The sequence below is a fragment of the Leptidea sinapis genome, chromosome 26 (genome assembly GCF_905404315.1).
Source record: "Leptidea sinapis chromosome 26, ilLepSina1.1, whole genome shotgun sequence".
NCBI classification, from domain to species: Eukaryota; Metazoa; Arthropoda; class Insecta; order Lepidoptera; family Pieridae; genus Leptidea; species Leptidea sinapis.
The window spans coordinates 1361605-1373940 of NC_066290.1; the positions used below are offsets into that span (position 1 = coordinate 1361605).

Sequence of the window (12336 nt, forward strand, 5' to 3'; positions counted from 1 at the left end):
GATGTGTTTTATTTGATTTTCCAAGATTTTTATAAGATTTACACTTTTGTTGTTGCTAATCAGACTCAGTGGGAGGCTCCTTTGCACAGGATACCGGCGTAATAATAAGTAAGTCTGAAATTCACTGACCTTTACACTGGACTGGCGGCTGTCAAAGTGCTTTTGTGCCTGTTTGATATTTGCCATTTTGGCGCTGTTGGCCATAGCGAGAGTCTGCGGTACTAAAACTAGTGATGACAACCTCAACAAACATCAATAGATGGTAGGAAACTATTTACAAAAAAAAAATGTGTACTTTATTATGTTGATTTTTGAAGTATAAATAATACGGAAAACGAACGAAATTAATTCAAAATGCAAAAATACTTCAGAGTATTGTACGTTCCTTCGCAGCCATTTGCCACATTATACGTCAAAATTAGTTCTAAGGACGCCCGCGAGTGGCGCTTCACATAGCAGCCTATCCAGTGGTATTTATACAGGTCAGTGCTGAAATTAGAAACTATGTCATCGTTTTGAGTGACAAAAAAACTGCATTGACAGATTTAAAAAGAGTTCAGAAGTTCAGAAAAATAAAACGTACATTACTTCTATTTACATATCGATTATTACTCAAAAGGAAAAAATCATTGTTTTTAATAATATCATTTAATTTTATACTTTTTCGAAAAGACAACCATTTTTTTAACACATCAATGAACACTTGTAACGATTATGCTATTTAAAAGACTAGAGATTGTGGTCCAGTAAGTTGAACATGTCAATTAAAATGTCAAAGTATAAAAATTAACATCTTTATTCAAATAAAATGTAACTCGTCAATAATACATCACAATGTAAAACTTATTTCGTCAATATCTCACTCAATATCTTCTTTTGCTTCTGTCCTTTGGAAAATTTGCGTTTCTGTAACAATTAACATTTTTTTACTCGTTTCATCAAGCAACTATATCTCTACCTATTAAAATCTTGCACATATAACAAGCCCGGCAATGCTCCTGTTACTCCTCTATTATTGCAAGAGAGGGTTAACACTTAGTACCGGGTGACTGCTCGTTCTAATGTCATACTATTTAAGGCACTTAGCTATCACACGGGTAAAAGCCCGTATCTGACTTCATCTATGCATAGAGTCCTTATAAAATAATGGTTTATTCATTATGATAAAGACTGTCACAGTTGTGAAAACGTCGAAAAATTTATATTGACATTAAACCTCTATTTTGAACAATGCACGCACACTAACACAAAGTAATATAGAATGTAAGACGTAGCTTGTCACGCACACTGAAGTAATAAGCCTGGCCTGTTTTCATCGGTTGTCTGCTAGAGGCTCGATCTAGAAGTATAAAATATTTAAGGATGTATTGTTGACATTCGTCGTACGATTTTACCACCTTCCGTATTTAGCATTTTCTAAATATCAAGAAATAAATCATATTTCTTTATTTCATTAACCTTATTTCGTTTGTTAATTAGTCATCTGTATAACAATTTATTAATGGCAGTGAGCGGGTCACATAGTTCGACGGACTGATGAACGTTTTGGGCAGTAAAGTCTTCGAATGGCGACCACGTATCGGAAGACGCAGTATTGGTAGGCCCCTACAAGATGAACCCATGATCTGCTCAAGATCGCCGCAATACGTTGGATGAGGGAAGCGCAGGACCGATCATCATGGAGATCTTTGGAGAAGGCCTTTATCCAGCAGCGGACATCTTCCGGCTGATATGATGATAATAATAATTAATATCCTAGACAACTAAAATCAGACCTTTTTCTTATCAGCCGTCATGCCAACGAACTCTTTCCGCTGTTTTTTCTCTCGCTCTGGTTGGTTGATACTGCTCCTCTTTCTGGGCGGCCCTTCATTGTTTTCCTAAAATAACATGAATGATGTTGAATCAAATCATATTTATACAAGATTAGATTTGTTTTTATTCTATGAAAATAAGGGACGAGACGAGCAGGATGTGGATTTGATGGTAATTGATACTCTCTGCCCATTACAATGCAGTACCACTCATGATTACTGAAAAACCCAAATAGTCTGAGCGGCACTATAATTACGCTCGTCACCTTGAGACATATTAAGATGTTAAATCTCATTTGCCCAGTAATTTCACTAGCTATGGCGCCCTTCAAACAGGAACACAATAATGCTTACACATTACTGTTTCACGGCAGAAATAGACGGTAAAAGTAGAGAAATGTTGGAGGTTTGTCAGACTTGAGAAGAACGAGCTCAACAAACATTTTTCATGTCATTATTTATATTAGAGGGGGCAAACAAACAAGTTGCTCACCTGTTGGAAAGTGAAAACCTAGACTTCCATGCTAGGTTTTCACAGCCATGTTGACAACCTTTGAGATGGGAGTGTGCTCCACACTTGAAGGTCCCTTAGTCGTATACGTTATACGTATAATACACTAATTACATTACAATAAATATTTATATCAAAAAAGCTTGGTGGCAAGCAGAAAATTCAAATATGAGGGTATGTCTAAAAAAAACGTCTTTAAACGAAGCTGTTGTTTGTGATATGAGTCAAAATGGGAGGAAGTAATATTTTTCAAGCAATCCTCTATAAAAGACAATATTTTAATCTCTTACCTGGAACTTTCTTTTATGATTAAGTCTCCTAAGAGCTCCCATCTCTTCGTTTCTTTTTGCTGGAGGCTGAAACTTTCTCGGGGCAACATTCTTTCCTTGCTTTTGTACATACTGTGTACATCTCTTGACTCTAATAATTCTATTCTTTATGGTAAGATCTTCTTCTGTCATTGCCAGCGCCAACTCGACACCGTCTTTCGATGCGAAATTTACATAACCGAATCCTGGATAAAAATATATTTTCAATTTCGGTAATATCATTATGTTATTGTGTTAAGTATCGCTTTTAGACTGATAAAAAAAGAAGTGAAAAAGAATTAACAATATAAGGTTTTATGTGCAATGTAGTTTTTAGAACACACTTTCTTCTGTTATGATATGACAAAATTATATTGTAAACAGTGTGCAAGGCTACTTTATAAACCTGCATCACTCTTGTTGTTACTTAATATTTTTTACAAATTTGCCAACATAATCTAACTAGGTCAGTGATCCAGTAGGTACTCTATGAACTGCTGGCGTACTGTAGAGACATTCATTGTGTGTCTTCTACCATATTTATCACAGGGAGTGTTCGGAAGAGTAGTTTAATCTAATTGGTGGCACTAAATTTCACCTTCGCACCGCATGCCCAACAAATTAAGAAATCAACATGGATGTGTGAATTTCCTCAACATTGCGGGTTTGAAGTTAAAAAAATTATAACCACTTACAACCAAACTGCGATTTGAACTTTCTAGCGCGATGTTGCCAATACGACATGAATGTTTTCAAAAGATTCGCTTAATTAAAGGCTCGGTATGGGCGGCGGTGATCTTACCTTCAAGTGACAAATATGCTCTTCTTATATAAAAAGCAAGGTGTAAAATTTTGGCAATGTAAGTAAATGTTACTTACCTTTACCAGCATTGGTCTTCCGATCCCGAATAATCCTTACAGACTGTATCTCTCCACATCTCTTGAACAAGGCCCATAGTGCTTCATCCTCCATTGCGAATGGTATGTTACCAACAAATATTGACCTTTTGGGGTCATGGGCCGCCCCACTTGTGTCACTACGGAACACTCGTAAGTGGTGCTCATTGAGTACTGTGTTGTTTGCTGATAATGCCTGGTATTGAACAATATTTAGTTACTTCATAGTTATGCATTTGTTTTACATTTGCATTTTTTAATTTTTTTTTTTGGATAATTTATAATTGACAGTTGACGTAACAAGCAACGAACAGAAATTATCTACATATTTATTTACATGCGGCCACTGAGTGTACAAGTAGAACGTTATAACTCATTCATTGCCCATCGTTAATTATTATAATCAGATAGAAACACTTAAGAAATTAATTTTAAATTAGGTAACCTTATGTAAGTTTATAAGATTTAGTTTTTATACCACGTTACTTTTAGTTTCCTACCAGTAAAAAGTTTTGCTTTTAATTTATATATAAATATTTTTCGTGACGTCACAAAATGGCCCTACGGAAGACCAGCGTTGGTTTTCAAACCAGCAACATGCTGAGTTGGGACCATTTTTGAATCGTATGTAAATAATAGAAATGTTTCAGACTTTTTGATTTTTGCTTGTTTATCAATCTTAAGTTTATATTTATATTTTATGTTATGTCTTTGTATACTACTTACTTATACGTTTCAAAATAATAAAAAATCTTTCTTTCGTTCATATATTGGTGGTTTTTCATTTAATTAATTATTATATGATTGTCTCCCTATACAAAACTGTAAACTAATTTGGTTTTCAAATAAAATCAACAATAGTACTGCCTGGTCTGGTGCTTAAGGAGTTTCTTTAGCACCAGTTCTTCTCATGCTTCAGATATTTTTAATTATATTTGAGGCGCCTTTTCCAGCCACCAAGCAGTAATGTCCAAGCCCTGTTAGTGTGTGTATGCGATATTGGAATGCCGGTTAAAACTTAGTATCCCGTATCTTTTTTATATGTTCCATATAAAAAAGAATTATAACCTAACTTCAAATTACGAAATTTTTATGGCTAGAAAAGGATGGAAAATGCCTACAATTCGATTCTGGCACTCGCCAGCCGCTACCGCGTCACGCTACGCTCGGCTCGTGCGTTGTTTTAAATGTTCTAACATAACCTAACCTAACCAATTATATAATTTTAATTATTTGTAGTTGATAGAGCTGAGATTCTGTTTTATTTGCGTGTTTTTCCCGTTTAAAGGTTAGAATTTTTTTCGTAAATTTCTTGAAAACGATGCATTACCTTGTAATAAGAGTGGTATCATTATAATCGTGTACTAAAGCTCTATCAAGTACAATATTTTTTACCTGCTAATTCGTGCTATGGGATACTAAAAGAACCCGGAATGGCATTTAGAATTTTGGGTTTTTGAATCCTAATCAGTACGGGATTGTAGCAGCACATATCACCTACCATCACGTGAATGTCTTGCTCGTGTCATTACTTTTCTCATAAAGCTTTGGCTAAGAGTGGCAGCAGCTTAAAGACAGTGGTGTTGGTGGAGGTCCTTGTTGACATATTGTGAATAGATTAAAACAAAACTAAACTGTGTGGTAGGTAGTAGTTTTAGACTGTCAAACAATGATATTAAAATCAAAACCACAATATGATTGAAATAGTTTTTACAACTCACTGCTTTGCATCCACATTTGCTGTAGCTTATCAATACTATTCCAATTTAGTAACAAGGAGAATGTACCTTATCAACTGAGTCGGCATGTCTATATTTTATATACACATTGACAGTCTGTCTGTCTGGATGTAACTCATTCTTTATGACTGCCAGCTTTGGTGTTGTGCGCGCATCTTTCACTGGAACTGTGCGAATTCTGCAATAAAGTGAAACTTAACACTCATCCAGTAATTTAAATAGAAAGAAGCTAAATAAGACTTTAAATGTAATAAATAGTAACTTAAATAAAAAATAACATTCAAATATTTTTATTCAAAAAAGGATTCAAAATCACTTATTGAACATAACAAAACTACCACCCATTCAAAAAGACTGCCTCAGACCTGAGAAGAATGGGCGCTAGAAATTCGGCGAGCTTTATTTTATTATATAAAAATATGGATTACAATATGATATCGTACAATAAACATTTATAATTAAAGAGCCTGAGGGTGCTCGCTTCATTCACAGTCTGTGGTGTCATTAAGAAAATAGTTTATGCTGTAGTAACCTTTTTTAACAATTCTTCAAACAACCACACAAACGGTTTTTAACAATTCTTTTAAATTTCGTAACACATTTGTTTTGTACATTTTCTGGGATCATATTGTAGAAGCATATACATCGCCCAACAAAAGACTAACTAACTCGACCCAACTGAGTAGTAGGCATAACAAACTTATCTTTATTCCTCATGTTAACATTATGAATGTCACAGTTTCTAAAAAAATCCTCAATGTGCTTATGAACTTACAGGACATTATCAAAAATATATTGAGAAGAACAGTCAAAATGTTTATTTCTTTAAATTTTACTCTTAATGATTCTTTATGACCTAGGTTATAAATCGCGCGAATAGCCCTCTTCTGCAGCACAAAGATGGCATTAATATCGGCCGCACTGCCCCATAACAATATACCATAAGACATAATAATACTATGAAAGTAACTAAAGTATACTAGTCGCGCCGTATCTATGTCAGTTAACATTATCTAATTTTCTTAACCGTTTATGCTGCAGAACTAAGCCTATTCGCCAAAACTTCAATATTTATTATATACAATATTGCTAGAGCCCATCTGTATTACTCCAATCCCTAATATCCACATTGTTCTTGCATCAACTCCCCTAATTACAATCCTGCAAAAACCTTGCCTGCATCGCCAAATTTCTACTAACCATTTGTTAGTTTGGCATTCATATAAGTATGTAAGACCAATTCAAAATTCAAAAGTGTGCCACCAGCACTCAAAGATCCAGACCATGTTGTTGTATCACTCCCTACTTCTACTTTATTGAAGTTTGGTGAACCCACATTCCAGCTCTATTTGATTATTATATTTTTTTTTGCCAAAGTTTGTCCAGGCAGTAATGTAATCCTGCTCATCCCTGTGACACTTGTTCTATTTTGCTATGGTTTGGTGGTTGTGAATGGTATCAGTAAGTATATATGTAATTAAAATAAGAAGAAGAACATTAATCTGATATACAAAACTCATGCAACTGATAATTACAAAGACAATGTGTGAGGGCTCAAATGACAGAGGTCTTGTAGAGAAAAAGATACCTAGTGGCAGATTACAGATGTGATTAAATGACCTCAAAAAAATTGCAAGTACAAGATGGATGGAAGTAGAGCAGGACTATGTTAAATGGTTCAATCTGAAAGAGGCCTATACCAAACTGGTTGGGAATGGCTGATAGAAAACTTCTTTAAAAATATTCCTAATGAGCAATTTAATCTGATAGCTACTGTTCTCCAGATACTTGGATGGATATATTCATATTCTCTCTAATAATCAATGATACAATTGAAAAAATTTGGATGTAATCTTCACTTTTCCGTTAATTTATACCTATGATGACTTCGTGAGAGATTTTTAACTAAGCAGCACCATGTGGGAACCAGTCATCAGTACTTAAATGTTTACAAGTTAGAGGTTTCAATATAAAACAAAGAGCACACAAGTATACAGATGTCATATATTGCATATAAAGTAATGACAAGAATTAAATTTACAAGAATTAATAATACACTTTTTAAAGGACTAAATTGCATGTAATTGGTACTGTATTTACATTAACATTAGTTTTTGTGTAAAAGTTTAAATCAGGTTAAATAAAATAATAATAAAAATGTAACTTTTACATAAAAACTAATGTAAAACGCAGTAACAATATAAAGTAACTTTATAAAGTGTTTTATTTAATTGTGTAACACTCACCTTAATTGCAAAACTACAAAGTGTAAAAAATTGCATAATTACACTACATTTCTTACCGTACTGTTTCAATATCTCCAAACTTGTTAAATATCTTCTTTATTTCCTTCTTACACTTATTACTGAATGGTACATTTCCAACAAACAATGTTCTCTTAATCTCATCCTGGGACACTTCCTTGTCTTCATGCTGTTTCGATTGTTCTCCAGTATTCTCTTTTTTTGTTTCAACCTTAGTTTCCTCTTCATCAGATGACTCTGGTGGGCCTGTAAAATAATTTAATAAGAATTTTTATTTATTCCACTTTTATATGAAAAAATTTAATACTTCTTATTTAGTTTATTAGCTAGTCATTGTCAGCATGTAATGTTTGACAGGATTGCTTTATTTAAAACATATATATGTTAAACTTTTGTGTAATTAGCATGTCGGTATTTGAATTGTATTTTTGGCGATTGACATTGACAAGCAATCTATTGATTTTATGGCAATAAAATATTTTTGAAGTTGACATGATGAGGGCAACAAAAATAGCCCACTATCACACAACCTTGAGCAATACAGGCAATGCAGTTTACACACAAGTCATTCAAGTAAATTATCAAATATGTGTTGGTAATTGTAGATCTAGCAGAGAGAAAGCCAGTCTAGTGACAAATGCCTAGCATTTAGCCAAAATGTTCACTCCTAATGAAGCCACCTTTGCTGCTGATGAGGACTCAGTAAACTATATGCTCGACCAGTGTATGCTTTCAGATTTTAAAATCATGCTCACAACTCCTAAAGAAGTAAGGGCAGTAATTCAAAAAAAATAAGGAGTAGTCTACTCCTGGATATTATCCTCATGATAACAAATGTCAAGAAGTCTTGAAGTATTTAAATAAAATACTTTTTAAATGATTTTGAATCCCACATAATATGCTTTCTCACTTAAGATGTGTTGTTAGTTGGGCCCCAGTGAAACTGTCTTAAGCTGGTTTTACTGTAAATAGTTAGAGGATTTCAGTCTGACAGTCTCAACCACAAATGAATTTAATGCTTGGCCTCAAATAAACAAACCTTTTCTTTAAATAAGATTGATAAGAATATAGTTCATAAGCTTAGAAATATGAGTGTCCAGGCAAAATAGAATTGGAAGCCACTTGAGCCTTCTGCTATATTTGTATAATACCTATGAAAAATTTTGAAGACACACAAGTTTGTTATGTTACTCACAAGACAAATTCAGATTGCTATTAACTGACTTGCACTTTTATTAAAAAACCATAAAAAAAAAACAAATACTCTGTTTTATTTAAGTAACCAGACTATGTCAACATAGTAATCTTTGGAGCCTTACACTGTAGAATTGACATGTGCTGTTGTTGCTTATGGACACAAGAATGTGAAAATTTCATTAATGCTGTAATGGCTACTATAAAAGTGTTTGTAATCTAAATCTCAAGCATATTATTACCTAACAAAATTAATTAATTAACAAAATTTTATCAATCAATATAGCTTACCTGTACTTAGAACTTGCTTATTCTGCTCATCGTCAGAATCAACCTCATCATCAGATTCATGTTCACTATCACTATCTTCCTGTGTGATCGCATTAGGGTTCACCTCAACTACATTTTGTTTTTTTAGCTTGAATTTCTTACTTTTTTTGCCAACATTTTTGACCTCATTTGATATGTTTTGTACCCCTTCATTTATTTCTCTGGTTGTTTGGTCATTGTCAAGACCCTTCTTTTGTTTATTTTTTTTCTTTTTAATTTGCATGGGTTCAATTGAGTCAGGTTTATTGGTATCACCGTTACCAACATTGTTTTCTTTTTCATTTACATTTTCTTTTAATAGTGATTCTGATCTCTTCTTTTTTTTAGTTGATTTAGTAGAAATATCTAAATTACCTCCATTTGAGGTTTCTTCTGAATTTGACTTAACAATTTTATTTTTCTTAGGTGTTGTCTTATCATGATTTTGTGTGTTTTCAATCTTCATATCTATATCATTTAATTTAATATTTTTCTTCGGCGAAACGGAATTTATTTGTTCTCGCTTTTTCTTTGGAGATTTTGGACTTAATAAAACTGAAGTTGATGGCTTATCATTCTCTAACTGTTCAACAAGATGTTTTTTAACTTTATCTGCTTTGGGACTTACCGAAATATTCGATTCATCATTTGTAATATCTAAGTCAGGATTTTCGAAAATTCTTTTAGGCGATTTCTTTACAATGGCCTTTTTCTTTTGCGTTGTCGGTGATAGGAATATAGATCTATCGTCCACTAATTCACTTTTCGGAGTAACATTCGGAGATTGCTGATGTTTCATAGGAGTTAGAGCACGTTTTATAATTTTAGGACGACTAGGAGTAACGTTACCTGATATAAGTGCAGCTACGCTACCAACAATATAATCCATGTTGATTGAATAAAATCGGTATCAATAATTTTTGAGCATTCCTTTTTACGCCCATTAAAACACACGTTTAAACAATAAATATTAATTGCTTTATATCTTTTTCCGAAGTTTAATAATAAAACCACATGGCACGTTGCATAGATTAGTGAATAGTGAATAGAAGGGGTGGGACAGACGCCAGTGACGTTTTCAGAAGACTGTAGTGCCATCTGTTAGTTGGCCCGAAAATGAAAGCTTTGGCAGCTGTCACTCGCTTTGAAACCTTTCAACTTTCCTTTATTTGTGTTACTGCCCACTGGTCATAAAATGGTGGCTACGCCTAGCGTTTGCATATGTATGTAGATCTCGTGTTCCATTTTGCATATTTACACTACTAAATCTATCCTTTATGTTCTATGTTGTGACAAAATTAGATAACTAACTCTACGCGCAATTTCAACATGGTAAAAAATTGCAATACCTACATTAAAAAGTGGAGTTAGTTATTTCATTGCGTCAGAACATTAAAAATGAATTGTATAATTTCGAGCTTATATATAGTTATTTTCGGGGCCAATCTGCAGATGGCGCCAGCTTTCAAGTATACAGCTCATAATGCGTAGAGAGGGCTCTCTTTTCCCTATATATTATTATACTCTTTGGTGAATAGTGGTTGCAATTTGCATTGAATAATTAGGCAGCTATCAAAAATTTGGATTGATGACACTGACGTCTGACAGCATGACACTTCACAGAAGTTTACTTTGATGATTTGGACACGACAGTTAAACTGTGATCACTCCTCGTCCTCGTATCCATAGGTGACAGGGTACTTTTCTTGGAGCTTGTGAGTCACACAAGTACCGTATATCGCTTTATTCATGTTTTATTTATTTATTGGTAATCAACGGCGATACAGTAATTATATAAACAAAAATATAATTCATAAGGCCATAGCTCATAATAGATTACTCATATTGTTATACAACAACCTTGTATTGTAGAAAAACAGCTGCCTCGTGAGTTTCCTTTTCTGTGTGTATGTTTGTGTGGGTGTGATTTGTGAATGTGTATTTAGTAGATAATATACGTACGGTATAACTGCTTTAGCTTAACGGACAGACTTGACGACGGAGGCTTGAGAAACGACTAGAAGCGGTCGAACAAAGGGAGCTGGCGGTAACGACGCCCATTACAAATGAAGTTGTCAAACTTTAGAAGAAGACCGTATCTCAGCTGAGGCTTCAACGAAACGAGCGTGACCAGGAATCATTGCTTTGGGATCTGGACATCGGACATATCCCTAAAATAAAAAGGGAGAACTCTGTTCACATTGTAAACGTCCTCTCCACCAAGCTAGGTATCATTCTGGAGGAACATGACTTTTTTTTTGCCGAGCGGGTGAAAGCACCAGACTCGAGAAGTGACGCCAACAATGTATCTTGCGAACGCGCGCGCCAACTCGTCGTTGGGATGGCGCGTCGACAACCATAGATAATACTGTCGACAGGCGCGCATGCGCTGCAACATTACATCGGCCGAATTAGGTGGCCAACGGTCTGCCACATAAAATATATATAATTGAACGACTAACGCGTACAAATCGACAGCTTGCAGCTTGACGTGGCTGAATCGTCGACATCCAGTTGACGGAGCCATTTAATAAAAAAAAGACAATTGGCATTTGACAAATTTGTTTTTTATGTGTGTAATGTATTTTTTAGAGTGAATGAAACTTATTATGGGGAGAATAGGCTCATCAAACTTAGCCCCCCAAAAAAAATTTTTTTTCTATTTTTGAATTTTCAATATCGCATATCGTTAGTTCGTAGTTTGTTATTAATTGTTCGCTATAAATAATTGTTTGTTCTTTTGTTGTTTATTTAAAAACAATTAATTAAAAACATACCCTTTAGTTAGCCCCCGTCCCCTGTTAATGGGGGGAAACGCCTACTATTTGGTTCTGGAACTCGCCGCACTCACGCTACGCTCGGCTCGTGCGTTGTTTTAACTGTTCTAACATAACCTAACGTAACCAATTTTAATGAATTGCAATTTTTTTGAATAAATAAATCGAGAACAAACAAATGTTTATAGAGAACAATCAAGAACAAATGGCGAACTAACGATGTAATAAAAAACAATTAAAAAAATCTGGGGGGCTAATTTTCTTGAGCTGGGAGAATAGTCATCAGCTTTATCGCCGATCAGGCGCCATCTTGTGAAACTGGAAGAAATTACATTTTTCTATATCTATAACTACACTACTTATACGTGCCTGTACGAGGGCGGCACTGAAAATTTCGGGAATCAAGGAAGTGACACAACATTACTATTTTAAAATGTATTTATTGCTTTCCGAAGTATTCTCCGCGAACTTTGACAGATTTTTCCATACGATGGAACCAATCATTGAAGCAACCATTCCATTC

General features: G+C 34.4%; 1 protein-coding gene across 1 annotated transcript; it reads right to left on the reverse strand.

The window, feature by feature from the left end:
* Positions 1-780: 780 nt before the first annotated feature.
* Positions 781-10080, reverse strand: LOC126972292 (uncharacterized). Its single transcript, XM_050818942.1, has 7 exons — positions 9019-10080; positions 7572-7779; positions 5318-5447; positions 3513-3726; positions 2616-2839; positions 1776-1880; positions 781-906 (listed from the first exon to the last, which is right to left on the reverse strand). Exons 1-7 carry the CDS (start codon positions 9923-9925, stop codon positions 844-846), a joined length of 1851 nt encoding a protein of 616 aa, XP_050674899.1. The 5' UTR covers positions 9926-10080; the 3' UTR covers positions 781-843.
* Positions 10081-12336: the final 2256 nt, after the last annotated feature.

Bases quoted from the DNA above. Each gene is read 5' to 3' on its own strand.
- LOC126972292 (XM_050818942.1), bottom strand. From the start codon at position 9,925: ATGGATTATATTGTTGGTAGCGTAGCTGCACTTATATCAGGTAACGTT. The intron at 1,881-2,615 runs GTAAGAGATTAA...ATGTTATTTTAG, and splicing joins ATCATAAAAGAAAGTTCCAG to GAAAACAATGAAGGGCCGCC. The intron at 907-1,775 runs GTCTGATTTTAG...TAATTGTTACAG, and splicing joins TGACGGCTGATAAGAAAAAG to AAACGCAAATTTTCCAAAGG.